A 15,944-nucleotide genomic window follows, 5' to 3' on the forward strand; every position below is an offset into this window, starting at 1 on the left:
GGGTTTGTTATATCACCTGAAGGTCTCAAAATGGATCCAGAGAAGGTAAAAGCCATCTTGGAATGGCCTACTCCAAGGTCTGCTACTAAGGTAAGATCATTTCATGGTCTGGTTAGTTTTTACAGGAAGTTTATTAAGAATTTCAGTGGCATATGTGCACCCCTAACTGATACAATAAGAGGGGATAAAAAAGAGTTCAAATGGACTGCAGTAGCTGTGAGAAGTTTTGAATTGCTGAAGAAGAAGGTAACAGAACAACCTGTGTTGGCACTTCCAGATTTTAGAAAGGTTTTCCAGGTGGATTGTGATGCCAGTGGCAGCACTATTGGGGCTGTATTAAGCCAAGAAGGTAAGCCTATTGCATAGTTTAGTGAAAAATTGAATGATGCAAAGAAGTATTCTGTTTATAATCAAGAGTTCTATGCAATAGTTCAAGCCTTAAAGAAATGGAGGCATTATTTATTGCCAAAGGAATTTGTTTTGTATACTGATCATCAGGCATTACAGCACCTAAATAGCCAAGGTAAATTGAATCAGAGGCATATGAAGTGGGTAGAGTTCTTGCAGAGTTATACATTTGTGTTGAAACATAGAAGTGGAAAATCTAACAGGGTTGCAGAGGAGATAGTTGTTGCTTACAGTAATGCAAGTTGAAGTAGTTGGGTTTGATGAACTCGAGAATTTGTACCCTGAGGATCTTGATTTTGCTGAAGCATGGAAAGCTTGTAAAGAGCCTGTTGCTGTAGATAGAACCAAGTGGTTAGACTATTTGATTCAGGATGGCATGTTGTTCAAGGGTAGTCAATTGTGCATTCCAAGGAGTTCCATGAGGGAAAATCTGATTAAGGAGAAACACAGTGGAGGGATAGCAGGACATTTTGGTCGAGATAAGACCATTGCCATTTTGAGAGAACATTATTTTTGGCCTCAAATGTCACAGGATGTGAAAAGGTTTGTACAGAGTTGTCAAGTTTGTCAAGTTGCTAAGGGATTTAGCCACAATACTGGACTATATCAGCCATTGCGTGTTCCATCAAAGCCATGAGAGGACATAAGTATGGATTTTGTTCTTGGATTGCCGAGGACACAAAGGGGTAATGACTCAATATTCATGGTGGTTGATAGGTTCTCCAAAATGGCACATTTCATTCCATGCCACAAAACTCATGATGCTGTCCATATTGCAGACTTGTTTTTCAAAGAGGTGGTAAGACTACATGGTCTTCCAAGGAGTATAGTTTCTGACAGAGATACTAAATTTGTGGGGTATTTCTGGAGGACATTGTGGAAGAAGTTGAGAACAGACCTAAAATTCAGTTCCACGCATCACCCGCAGACTGACGGCCAAACAGAAGTGGTAAATAGAAGTCTGGGCAATTTGCTGAGATGTTTAGTTGGGGATAAGCCCAAGGGATGGGATTTGATTCTACCACAAGCAGAGTTTGCTTACAATAACTCTATAAATAGAAGTACTTGAAAATCACCATTCCAAATTGTATATGGGAATAGCCCAAGGACTGCACCAGAATTGAGGAAGATAGAGCAAGGGGAGAGGACAAGTGCTGAAGCAGAAGAATTTGCTGAACATATCAAGCGTCTACATGAGGAGGTTCAGGCACACATTACCAAGATGAATCAAGAGTATAAAGCTAGGGCTGATCAAAGGAGAAGACATAAGGAATTCCAAGTAGGGGATCTAGTCATGGTGCACTTACGAAAAGAAACATTTCCAGTCGGTACTTACAACAAGCTGAAAATGAAGAAATTTGGCCCTTGCAAAATTTTGAAGAAACATGACTCAGGAAATGCATATGAGGTGGAGCTGCCAGATGGTATTCACATTTCTCCCATTTTCAACATTGCAGATTTAACAGAGTATCATGATGATGGTGCAGATGAGGAGTTAGTGTTAGAGCCATGTCCAATTCCTGCTTCTAAGAAGGAGGAGATAGAAGACATTCTAGATCATCGTGTGGGTAGGAGTACCAGAAATAGGCAGTATGAAGAATATTTGGTGAAGTGGAAAGGAAGGTCGATCGAGGACTAAACTTTGATTCAGCAGCTGAGGTTTCCCATTTGGGATTTCCTCTACCATTCGTCAAGTGACAGGGTCACTTTTCAATCTACCCTGGGTGTCTGATGCAGGAGCATCCAGAGGTATAAGGGCAACCCTGTGTCACCCAAAAAAAAAATACTTAGACTTAGTTTTTGTTTCATGTGTTTTCATTTTTGGATACCCATTTGGGTCAAATAAAGGTTCCAACTCTCACAGTTCCACTATCAGTGTTCGTGTAAATCCCGAAAAAATAGGAGTATGTAATTGAGCCATCATTTTGGTGAACTAGGAGGTGTAAATTGGCTAGATGAATGTAATTGTAATTTAGAGCATTCCAGAAAAAGAATTAGGTCAAAAGGCCCCACGGTTTAAAAGTTATTGCAGTTTTTTGGGTTTTGGAGACCTCCTAAGAATGCTTCAAAGTCAAGTTAGGGGCATTAAATGACTTCGAAAAGGGCCGAAAAATGGGGGACGAGCGAAGCTAGTCCATAGGGCTATAGAGCGCTTCGAGAGCTTTTCGGAAATGTAAACGGTTCATCAATCGGAGTTACGGTTCAAAAGTTATGCCTCCCGGAAGTTCGATTACCGTTTTTGGATTCTTCTAGATTTGCGTCGACTTCTCACGCAGCTTCTGGAGCCTTCTATTTGGTCGGTGGATGCCTACTAGCACCTTCTAGAATGTATTCCTAGTCCTTAAGCCTCCGGGGTCTATTTAAAGAGATTCCTGGCATTGTAAAAGGAGTTTGGAGTGGAGTTTGAGAGGAGGTACTAAAAGGAAAAATTATCTCCACATTTATGCTATTGTAAGCCCTTAGGGCATGTTTTGAAGTTTATTTTCTCTGTACTGAATGTACTAGCTTATTTTTCAGTTAATACAATTTCCCTTTTCTGTTGTGTCCATTCTGTTCTTGGGTTGTGTCCCCATCACAAATCCTTGGTGATTGGCAACTATTCAATCAATTTTGTGCCCAAAGAAAAGAACATGGAAGCATAGTTGCAGTTGATCACCTTGAAGAAGTTCAAGGCCAGATTTGACTTTGATTACCGAGAGATAAATTCTCAAATGAAAAGAGCTTACACTCACATTCATCGCATCAAGGTTATTTGGATTGACATGAGAATAGAGCTTGACATCATGAAGATGGATTACTATAGATTAATCCTGCAAGAAATAACTGATCTAAACATGTTGGAGATTCCTTCAGATTTCCAAGTTGAAGATGATGGCGACATCCTTGATCCGGAGGTTCATCAAGCCGGCTTTGATAAGAAGTGCCCTTTTCCTATTCAGTGGCAACAGAAGGAAGGTACATCTATAATGGATAGATTTCAATCCATCTTGGTAAAAACTAAAAAATGGCTGAAAAATAAAGGCCTTAAAAGAGTTAATCCTAGGATGGGCTTGGATTGTGGAAATTTTGGCCCTCCTAGCAGGAAGTCACAACTAGAGATTACAGGGAAATGGTGCCTCATCTTCTGATGCTAAGGGTTCTCTCAAATTCAAATTAAAGGGTGGAAAAGGCTCTAAGTCATCTCAGATCTCTGAACCAATTCAAGAATTAGAAGAAGAATCAGAAGGGGAACTAGAGACAAAATCGGATAAAAAAGATACAGATGAAGAAGGGGAAGTCATGATCATATCTCCCCCAAAGCCTGCACCAACTCATGTGTCATCTATACATGAGGCACCTTTTCTAGATGAGGTAGATGATGATGTGGATTCATTCTCCACAGTTTTCATTCCTATTCCAATCTCGGAAGTTAATACAATGGCCCTTCCTATTTCTTCTGCTGCTCCTCTCATTCCCGCAAATGAACAATATGAGCATTTAGCAAATGTGTTTGAGGATTTTCCAACTCTCACAAGTGGTCAAGTTTCCCAACTTGATACCTCGTTGACGAGTTTTGAGCTTTTCATGACAGAGTCATCTCAGCATGTTCCTATGCCTTCAATTCTGCAGATTGAATCTTGCTTAGTCATGACAGAAATACAATCTGGATCAATGCCAATGGTCTCCACTGTACCTACTTCTATAGATGAAGGTTTCAGTTTGCCTGCATGGTTGAGCAAAATAACCACAAAGAGAAGAAAAGTGGTTGTACTACCGGATAATCTATCAATGATGTGTTCAATCACTGCACTCTAAATTACAAGGTACAACTCCCTTAGGCCTTGCAATGATGTGCAATGAATATGTCTTTCTTAGATCAGAAGTTTTGACAGAATAAGCTCTTAACCTAAGGGCTAGTAAAGGCTAACCAAATTGCTTGTAGACATAAACAATTTAGGCAAAATGGATTGGGACAACCTATCACACCCATTGGAATGGCTATAGTCGGTTATCTTGAGATTTTCTAACTTTTACTCTTATTCTAAATGCAGATTAACCATCTAGATGCAAAAGAGGAAAGGAAGAAGAGATGCAGATGAGGGCAAATGGAATTGCTTTATCTATTAGACTTGGATGAAATGGAATCCAAAAAGTTACTAATGAATTCAATCACATTTATTATTCAATTCCCAATGAAACTACTTCTAACATGCCATGAAATAAATGAGAGGAGAAGCATAACCATATGTGAAGAAATAAATGGAATTACTTATACTGTAAATACCATGGTGAAATGGAATCCACAAGTTGATCACAGAATTACATGCAATCGTCCTTCAACTCTCAATGTAGAACTAATCTATGGGCAATAAAACATGGAAAACAAATTAGGTAAATGGAATTACAAAGCCAATTCACCTCAAGTTTCCCGACCTTTGTATTATCAAAAGAAGTTATATTTATAGTTTTTTGTCATCCCTCCTTTCTAGCAGAGCAATAGTCACATAATAGAAATAAAACATGAAATTTTCAATGATCCTGATGTCATGGCACTTCTGAAACACATAGTGACTATTGATCTTCTTACTGTTTCAGGAACCCTGAGGTAATCTTCACTTCTTCATATTTTGTTGTTTGGCGCCAAGTCTATGTAATTCATATTTCAACGATCACTGCAAGTTTGAACTCTAGCCATCGGTCTCAAATTAACGATCATGATTAAAACACAATAACACTCTTTATTTTTTTTCTCGTGGCTTCTTGTTATTCATACGATTTCTTCTTCCAATGCGACGATGCAATCAATCAATTTTTGTTGTTTCGCTGAGTTAACTCAGAGTTTCATTTAACCCCTTGCGACCATGCGAACACCTATTATCGCTCATTCGCAGCTTCAACCCCAGGTTATGATTAACCCTTTGTGACCGTGCGATCACTGGCTTTCGTTGCTTTGCCATGCTAACTCTGGGTTATCTCTAACCACCAGTGACCATGCAACTATTTGTTTTAAGGTTTAATTGTTAATTCTTTCACCGGGTCGCAACTTAAAATGTTTTGAATGCTTGTTAACCAGCAACCTTGCGATTCCTCTTATTCGCCACTTCGCAGGTTGACCCGTCTCCATTCTACTAACAGCAGCAACTTAGCAATGACTACACACTAACATGGTCACGCCTTCGCAACATTAACTTCAGGTTGTCTTCAACTTCCTATGACCATGCAACCAATGACCTTTTTCTACTTCGCTATGTTAACTTTATCCTTAACTACTAGCGAGCATGCAATTCTTTTGTTTTCATTGCTTCGCAGACTTGACCCGTGATTAACTTAACCTACCTGCGACCCTCTGATCATGGGGTTTATACACTTTTGCTTTGTCGCTGCCTTAACTTCAAGTAAGCTTTAACTATGTGCAACCTTGCGATAACTATTTAGGACTAATTGTTACTACATTCACTAGGTCACAACTTAAAATATATTGAATACTTCTTGGCTAGTGACCTTACACACACCCTTAATCTGATCCTCATCTGACGGCCCAGGATCCACTTCTAAGAACAATTGACTTTTCAACTAACCAATGGTGTGCATTCTTTCTGTTGATTGACTTTTCTACTCATAGGCTGCTGATACAAATTGATTTCTCTACATTCTAAGCTTGATCACTTGTGATATCTTCCATTGAAATGTGATTATTGCAGATCTTTGTCTTCAAAATCCTTCTGGAACTGTAGATGATGAATCATTAGGATTTATAGACCTTCTTCTTATCAAGGAGACCCTTATAACCAACCCACCAAAACCCTAAATCACCTAGCCTTCAACCAGCGCAATGCTCATGTGATTTCCTGCATAGGTTAGCTCGAAAGAGGATGATGAGAAGACAGATCATCCTAGAGGCATTCTAGACATAAACTCAAACTGGACATTGACTTGATTGCAACCTAGAGCTAAAAGGAATAGGACTGTACATTGGGCAACACCTCTAGAGGAGTCTTGACAGAAAATTATGCTAATACATTGAAAATTGATCATAAATCCCGAACAACATACCACAAATCATCCTCAAATGATAGCCATAAACACAAGTCTGATTATAATTGTTATATAAGGTTGAGGGAGTTATTGCCCAAATTGTCTGTACACCAAACAAATAGTAAGGCGGACATTGAACTAGTTATGGCTCTAGAAAACGCAGTGTGAGTCTAAATAAAACCATCTACATGCATAGGTAATCTTAAAACATGTTTTCAAGCATAACTATATGGAAAACACTTCAAGTGTTTGATGTAAATGATATAGAATCCACTGGATGCATCCGAGTGGGTGATACTTAGCGAAGAACTGGTTGGGATCAGCTAATACACTGAAAGGGTTGCGTTCTCAATACAGTTGCATTGAAAAATAGCACAGTCAAACTACGAACTGTTACTAGAGTGCGAATCCATGAACATTGATCCAATGGATATAGGGTATGTAGGCAGTTTGGGTTATGAAGGATGTTCCCACTAGTACCTGGGTATCTTGAATATAGCTAAGAGTGATAACATTATAACGTTAATGAAAAAAACTATAACCAACAATGTCCAACATACTTTGATACTCAGGAAGGTACTTGTAGCTACCCAAAAGCCTGAAAGCTGAGAAGGGGTCCATGGCTTAAATGAATTCTCGGTGTTCTCGCACTTGGTTGTATGCCCAAAACCCAATGAAGGGTGTGAAACTTAAAAAAATTATATACCTTGTAGGGATTCTACGTACAGAACAGGGTTAATCTATGAAATCTCTAGCAAGAAGACTTAGGGCCCTGTATTGGTCCTGATGGGTCTGCAAGTCTTTAATCAAATTACTTATATATTATAACATTTCCTTAAGTCTGTAATTACTGACCACTTATTTAATTCCTACCCCATATGGGTAGAGGTACGATCTGAATGACCACTTAATGCTCAAGACAGGAGAGCTCTGATTAGCTACGTAAATTATGTCCTGTATGAACCTTTCTATGTAAATTATACTGAAGGTCTTGAGTAACCAATATTTGGCACTGGAAAGTAGACAAAAAAATGTCTTACATTCTGAAGTAAAGAATTTTTTAATTAACTTCTTGTGATCTGTTATTTTATTCTTAGGACATGATTGTCCTTACAGATAGTAACTGCAAAGAGGTTAAAGCGATTAATATTTTCTGTTATATGAAGAATTGCACGAAAGAAGTTTACTATTCTTTTTAAAAGAAATTCATTGTGATTAATTTTATGCAATATTTTTGTATGATCTATCAATGGTTTGTAAATTAGTGTTAAATTGATTATTTACCAAACCAATTCAAAAGCAAGTTTGAACCATCTCAGACCAACCAGCAAGTTTAAGTGTTCGACAAAATGCCTATGTAAACTAGGGATATTTTGTAACATTTTAGGGATAAGAGGAGAGGAATTTCTAGGGTGGTTATTATATGAAATGCATCAATAATTTTGATTCCAACTTATCGATAATAGAACTTTTTTATAAGAAAACTAAGAAATTTTCTTTAAAGCTTGGGCAAATCCTAAGCTGAATGAGCTTGTAGCACATTCTTTGCTCCCATAACAAATGACATACTTTGGAAAATCTGGCTTGAAACCTGAGTAAATCCTCGACATGCAGATATGCTATTCATAAACAAAGATTTGTTGGCAGAAAATATGCAATTTATTAAATTTCTGGTGATTCAATATTAAATACCAATTATGTAAAATTTAGACTAGTTCCAATGTATCTGATGTTTTAAAATATCTGTAATCTTTCAATAGATGTTTTTCTGTAGCTTCCATAACTGCTGTGCATACAATGGAGTTGTCTATGATACAGAATGTGGATAATATGATCAACCCCGAACGGTAAATTCTAGAGCAACAAGGACCAAATGGTGTAGACCGGATGATTAAGCCATTGAAAGGCATTGATAGTAGTTGCAGATTTGAAACACTGGCTTCACCCACTGCATGGGTAAGGGCAGCTCATGTTGCCAGATGTTATAGGAGCTGTGCAATTAGGACCTTGCAAATGGGACCCTCGCTAGTGCTTATTCTCTATATCAAATAGAAACCTAGACCAAACAAGACTATGAAAAAGCAAGTAAAACTAATTTTGACAGTTTAAACTTGAGGAATTTAATTGAGGATTCAAAAATATAAAATCTTAAGACTCGTTGTGCAGAATCTGGTGAATACCAAAAAAGTAATGTTAAAACACCCTGATGGAGGAATTGATCAGATGAGTAGCAATGACCTCACTCTTAGTTGTTTGTCTTAGGTACATACGTGCTTTCCTTTATTAATGTAACACAACTCTTGGATAAATAAAATGTGCAGAAACAGATGCATTTGCCATTAGCAGACTTGGGAAATTATAAAATTGAAATCCACTTCCACCAAAAGTAATTACCTGGCCATGAATAATGAATCATGGTATGCCCTGCTAATCATGAGCCTGTAGTTTAAATTCAGATGCTTGGATGTGTCCTTCATTGCTTCAATTATAGATTCATAACAATGAGCTGGTGGGTCCTGATTCACAATATGGAACTCTGACAGTGCAACCCGACGTTTTTTGGCTATTTCTAAAGCAGATTGATAAATCTTTTGGACTATAGTGTTTCTGCGTTCTTCATCAATATCTCTAGTGTCTGAAAAGTAACAAAGCCAGATCAATTTATGAGTTTCTTGATGTAACAAATTACAATATTGAAATAAATTCGAACAAATTTTAGACAAGAACTGCTACATGCATTATACAATAAGTAGTCTGATATCTAAATCAAGTGTATTTAAGTTCTTTGTCTCTTCTCTACTTACCTTGCAATACAATTGTGCTGCCTTCCAATCCAAGAATCTATAATATGTCATGGTACTAACTGTATATTAACTTTTGTATTCCATAAATTTAAGCTTGGTCCATGAAATTCAAAGAGAGTTACCAGAATATTTAAAGGAAGCTTCATCACTTGAGATTTAAAGACATGATCCATAAAAAGAGGTAAGCAATTTTTCCCCCAATAGGCTTGTATTCTGAGGCACAATTTGCTCTAGGATATTTCAGTTCTCACCTAAGTAGGCTAACAGGGTAAAGACTTCAACCATGCAGCTGTTTTCTTTCTTGATGATTTAATTAACAGATTTATCATATCATTTGGCTCTGAGTTTCTCTTGAGAATGATTCCGTCTTTTACACTAATGAAGCTCCACCTACCCAATTATAAACAATGTATTGCATATAGAATTTGTAAAGGAGCCATACCACTTTGATTATCATGGGAAGCTTATAAGATATCAAATGCACCAATAGCTTTGCCAACCTAAAAGCACAAATTTTAGAGTGCACACTGCTATGTTGGTGTGTCAGCATATATCTTCCCACTAGCACTAAAATTGTTCAGATATGCTTATGAATTTCCTGGGTCACTTTGCCTAATGATTTTTAGCGATGCACATGTGCAAAAGGTCATAGAAGGCTTGTGAAAACTACCTATATACCCCAAGGCTACATCCTTTTTAAGGTCTACTCCCTAGAGATGATTACAACGATGTAGGTATACAAAGAAATACGAAGATGAAATTGATTTGAATGTAATGTTCCCATTTTTGCCAGCATCAGAATTTGAGAGATTAGTCTATTATTGTGGTCCTCGTAGGCTAATTATTGTGGATAGAGGGTCTTCAGAGGCAATGGCTTGGCTTCGGAGGGTATTATCTTCTCCACAATTCAATCAATTACAAGTCGGTCTTCGTTTGGCTCAGATTGGACTTCGTTTAGGCTTAGTTTTCTGTACTTACTATTTGTGGTAAGTAGGGTGTTGATTGAGACGGACCCTTTCTAGTTTTGAAATGTGCATTTGGTCACATGGAGAAATAATAGGTGTGACTCCTATTTCAGATGACATATTTAAATCATGAGTATTCTGGGAGTTATTGTATTTTTAGTGGCCAAATTATTACTAAATCATTAAATGGCTTACTATAAAGTTAAGATTTAACTTTATAATATCACTTCAGTTGAGGATTGAGTCATCATTGGAAGGGGCCATTTATTAATTAATTATAAGGCTAAATCAAGTATTAAATATAAAAGTGCAAGGAGTTGTTATATTTAAAAGTTGAAGCCTCTTAAGTGAAAAGTATCTTCATGAAGCCATGTGCTAGAACAAATTATTTCATAAAAGAATTTAATGGAAGCTTCTAATTAATGGTGTGTTGGTGAAGCCAAGTGCATTATAAAAAGTGGCTTCATGAAGCAAATAGATCATCCAATTGTCTATTTGATATTATTTGTCTTTGAAGGAATTTCTGAATTTACAAATTATCAACTTCATTCTGAAGTATAATGGTTTTGATCTGAGATTGTGACTTCTCCTACTATGATTTATATGGCTGAAAAGTGAAATTATTTTTGTTATCCACTGTTGAGGTATAGTGGATTAAAATATTCTGATTTTGGCTAAAGGATTATCTCTGACTTCTGAGTTGATTGATCAGTGCTGAAGTATACTAATTTGGTGTTTAATTGCTGCAATTATTATCAAAGGGTTTGCTGATTAGAACGCCTCACATGTAGCCTTCATTACTGTTGCTACTGTGGTTTGAAGGTGAATTGAAGATTGCTGCAAATTGACATATATTATCTGCACAACATCATATTGTTGGGCAGCGTTGACAGTTGGTATTTGGGACTGTATAAATTCAGCCTGTAATCTCTTAGAGGCCAATTTGTATTCCTACCTTGGGCTGCGTTTTATGGTTCTTACTCTTGACGTGGAGTTTTCCTTATCTCAGCTACAACAAATCCAACACCAAGGGCACTCCAGGTTCTCTATTTAATAAGTCAGGTTGCATACCAAATGTTTGTTAAAATGTCTATTGGCTGTAGATGCACATTTAACATGTAAAAATCCTATTTTTGCATTCAAATGGTTAAAAAGGATTGCATTTGTGTTCCAATTCTTTACTTCGATTTCTTAGTAATCATTTGCAAGTATTTAAACTTCATTTAAAATCATTTCAAGCTAGCAACTACCATCTGAAAATAAAAGACAGCAAGATAGAGGGTTCATGCAAAGTGTTTGACAAAATGTCAAACATCTAAAAAGTGAGGAGAATTCAGTGTTTGTGGAGTTAGAACAGATTGGGGTTCTTACATTGAAACACCTATTTTTTGGGGTATCTCAAGGGATGGCTTGCCTCTCCCCTCCAACCCAATCAATATAAAATGAAACATGGAGGAAAAAACTACAAAATTGAAAGGAAAAGATATGAAAGGCCCAAAAGGACTACCACACCTTGTTACAACAACCCTAGCTTAAAAAAGCCACATTGACAACTAAATAAAATCATTTTGCAATATTCCAAAGATGAAGATGAGATTAGTTGTGAGAAGAGGGGATAACACTTGTGAGAAGAAAGAATAGAAGTAAGGAGGATGTTTAGGTTTAAAATGTTAAATATTAACTGTGATATTCATACTGGTTTGAGAAGTGCAGACTAGACCTTAATCTTCTCCCCTTATACCATAGGAAGCCATTATATATATACTACACTTGAAAAATAAATAGGGCGGCGATCCTTGGAGTAAACATGTTATGTACTAACTATAACTAATTGTTATGTTAGTTAACATTCTTGTTATCTCCTTCATAGGTGTCAATTTATACAAGTATTGTATGGGCCGACCTAGAGAGGGTCATGTCCCTTTAAGGGCCATGCCCTTTGGTCTTGGTATAAGGGGTGGGTGTTATTGTAGTCTAAGGACATAGAAAAACATTGAAATCTGCTCCTTAGAACATACTGCCCTATACAAAGTATTGCAAAGATAAACAAGTTTTAGACTAACATTTAATATTCTGAAATAACATTATGAATTCAGAAAGAAATAAGAAGATTAGAACCTTGTCATCAATAAATATGGTATCAGGATGTATGTCATCGGTATCAGGATGTATGTCGTCAGTATCAGGATGTATGTCATTGGTATCAGGATGTATGTCATCGGTATTGGCCGACAGGGTGTGTGTTAGGATGTATCCTGTCGGTATTTGCTCCTTCGGGAAGGTTCTTGTTATGTAGTGACATGTTGTATGTGGCCGACGGACCCTGTGCTGATTGGAACACAGCCGTTTCTGTTGGACTTCGTCGTGATCCTGCTGAAGCGGAAAGGATACGATGCCATTCTGGGCGAGGGGTGGTTGATACAAGCCAAAGTTAAGCACGACTGGAAGAAAAATACTCTATCACTTGAAAGCAAAGGGCGGAAATACGTCATTGATCTACACACTCAAATGGTCGGGGAAGAAGCCCTGTCATCAGATTTCGAAGAAGAGGATGAAGGGAGGCAGTGTATGGAACCAAATCAGGAGGGAGTCTTGCGGTTGTAAGGAGACGACGATTTGGATTCGGTGAACAGTCTTTACCACTGGCAGATAAAGGACTATGAACTATTTCAGGGTTGCAACGTGCTGAGGATAAAGGACACAATGAGGATGGATTTCCAAGAGAATTCATGGAGGTAAAAGAGGGAAATGTGCCGCTCAATGAAACACCCGCCCATGCATTCACTAAAGGGGAGCCCATCAAATACAATGAAGCCACATTACACGCTATGAATTTGGGAGACAAAGCCGAACCAAGAAACATACTGGTGGGAGATAACTGGGATCCAGTATTGAAGGTGGTGACATTCAAGATACTCTTGGAATATAAGGATGTATTCGCATGGACATATAAGGACCTGAAAGGAGTACCGCTAGAGTTGTGTGTGCACCACATCCCATTGGTCGAAGGAGCTGTACCTGTATGGAAGTGACCCTACAGGATGAATAAGAACTATGCGGCACCGGTTACAGAAGAGATCAACCAGATGTTAGAAGCCGGCATTAATTTCAATGTGCAGAGTAGTAAATGGGTGTCACCCATAGTGATCTCACTGAAAAAGGACACCACCCAGATCTGAATATGTGTTGATTTCAGATGCCTTAATGCAGTCACGATTAAGGATCCATTTTTGATTCCATTTACAAATAGCATCTTGGAGGAGGTAACCGGACACGAGATTTACTCATTCATGGATGGATTCTCTGGATACAATCAGATTTCAATCGCAGAGGAGGATAAACTGAAGGCAACATTTGTCATAGAAGATGGAGTGTACACATATAACTGGATGCCATTCGGCCTGTGCAATGCACCTGCTACATTCCAGCAGATCATACTACACATCTTTGACAAAATGTCCATTGGAAACTTCAAGGCGTTCCTGGATGATTGGTCGGTATTCAGCATCGAGAAAAAACATCTGGCAGCATTGGGCGAATGTATGGAGAGATGATGACGCGTGCGCCTAGCCCTGAATCCAAAGAAGTGCAGATTTATGGTTCTGCAGGGAAGGTTGCTCAGACACATAGTTTGTAAGGAAGGATTGAAGACATCTGGATAAGGTGAGAGTCATATTGGAGATGCAGCCGTCCACCAATGTAACGAAGGTAAAATCTTTCCTCGGACATATAGGCTATTACAGACGGTTCATCAAAATTTTTGCCAAGGTAGCATACCCACTGGATAGGTTAACGTGCAAAGGAGAAGCGTTTAGATGGGAAAAGGAACAGGATGAAGCATTTGAAGGGCTCAAATTATGATTGGCTACGACACCCATCTTGGTGTATTCGGATTGGAGCAAAGAGTTTCATGTTCATGTCGACGCATCCAACTATGCAATTGGAGCAACCTTGGCACAGACAGGTAGCCACGAGTTGGATCACCCAATGTAAAGGCCAAACAGAATTACAGTATGACCGAATGGGAAGCTTTGGGGATGGGCTACGCTGTATAGAAATTTTGTCATTATTTGTTGGCGACACCGTTTGTCTTCTATGTCGATCATCAGGCTCTGCTATATATAGTCAATAAACCTGTCATTCAAGGAAGAATCAGCCGTTGGTTGCTTCTATTACAGGAGTTTACCTTCAAGATCATCGTATGGCCAGGGAGGAAACATGTAAGCGCAAATCATCTGTCACGCCTCAAAACAGGTGAACCTGCAAACGGTGTGAATGACAACTTTCCTCATGCATAGTTGTTCCAAATTGCTGTACTGCTAAAATGGTACATGAGCATCAGGGAGTACCTGTCGACGGGCCAGTTTCCGAGTAGCATACCACCAAATGAAAGATGGAAGTTGGTGTTGCGAAGCTGAACGTTTCAACTGATCAATGGGCTGCTATATAAAATGGGACCCGACCAGATCCTAAGGTGATGCATCCTGGAGGAAGAGATCCCAAGGGTACTGAAGGAAGCACATGAAGGACCGGCAGGAGGACACATGGGGCCAAACACAACTGCACGAAAGATACTCCTGGAGGGACTATGGTGGCCGACTGTACACAACGATGCCAGGGAGTGGGTCGTTGCATGCGATACATGTCAGCGAGGCGGGAAACCTTTGAAGTGAGACTTCATGCCTTTGAATCCCTCTCATGCCCAGGAACTCTTTGAACGATGGGGATTGAATTTCATCGGACCCTTGAAGGCAAGCAGAACCAGAAGATGTTGATACATCGTCGTAGCGACGGAGTACCTGATCAAATGGGTGGAGGCATGCGCACTGCTAGATAACTCGGCGGTAAGCACTATGAGCAAATTATTACTAGGTACGGGATTCCATTGCAGTTAACAAGTGATAGGGGTGGACATTTTGTAAACCATGTTATCCGACTGCTCACCATCGAGTTTAAGATTTATCATTCATTATCGAGCCCGTACTACCCAAGAGCAAATGGACAAGCCGAGGCCACCAACAAAATCTTGGTATCAATTATCTACAAATCCTACACAATTGAAGGTGAGGATTGGGAGGAAAAATTACCCTCCGCTCTCTCAGCTTACTGCACGATGTATAAGGTGACAACGGGGCACATGCTGTTTCAATTAATGTTTAGGTAGGAGGCAGTAGTACCAACGGAATTCATGATACCAAGCTTGAGGATAGCATTGGAAAACAAGTTAGACGAAATGGAAAGCTTAAGGGAGCGGTTGTATAAATTGAACAAGCTGGAGGAGAAGCGATTATTGGCATAGTGGGCGATGGAGGTAACACAAAACAGGCGTAAGGCATGGCACGATAAACACTTGAAACTAAACAGGTTTCAACCCGGACAGTGGGTGTTGAAGTACGATGGCCAGAATGAGATCAAGCTAGGCAAGTTCAAAGTTAAGTGGGTCAGACCATATTAGATTCGGGAAGTGGGCGATAATGGAGCAATCAAGTTATCAATGTTGGATGGACAAGAAGTTTCGAAAATAGTGAACGGGTGTAAGTTAAACATTTATCGTGTTCTAGCTAAGTCGCCATCAGGGCACATTAAGGAGCAGTAGTAAAATTATAAAAAAAATATTTATAAAAAAAAAAAAGCAATGTTGTACGAGATCAGGGAGTTAAGCACCATATAGTGTTTTTAGTGATCACCGTACCACTTGAAAGTGATCACCATAAGGCTTGTAGGCACACTTAATTTCCACTGTACAACTTTA

The 15,944-nt window shown here is 38.7% G+C and overlaps 1 protein-coding gene across 2 annotated transcripts in view; it reads right to left on the bottom strand.

Annotated features, from left to right (window-relative positions):
- Positions 1-15,944, bottom strand: part of UAH (ureidoglycolate amidohydrolase) — a 327,116-nt gene that overhangs the window by 62,358 nt on the left and 248,814 nt on the right. For both annotated transcript variants that reach the window (XM_089788436.1, XM_089788437.1), the window contains exon 10: positions 8,818-9,058. In XM_089788436.1, coding sequence (XP_089644562.1) covers positions 8,818-9,058 — 241 coding nt within the window. The remainder of the gene's footprint in view (positions 1-8,817; positions 9,059-15,944) is intronic.

The sequence above is a fragment of the Cupressus sempervirens genome, chromosome 6, assembly GCF_028749045.1.
Source record: "Cupressus sempervirens isolate cs-2001-9-10 chromosome 6, ASM2874904v1, whole genome shotgun sequence".
Taxonomy (NCBI): Eukaryota; Viridiplantae; Streptophyta; class Pinopsida; order Cupressales; family Cupressaceae; genus Cupressus; species Cupressus sempervirens.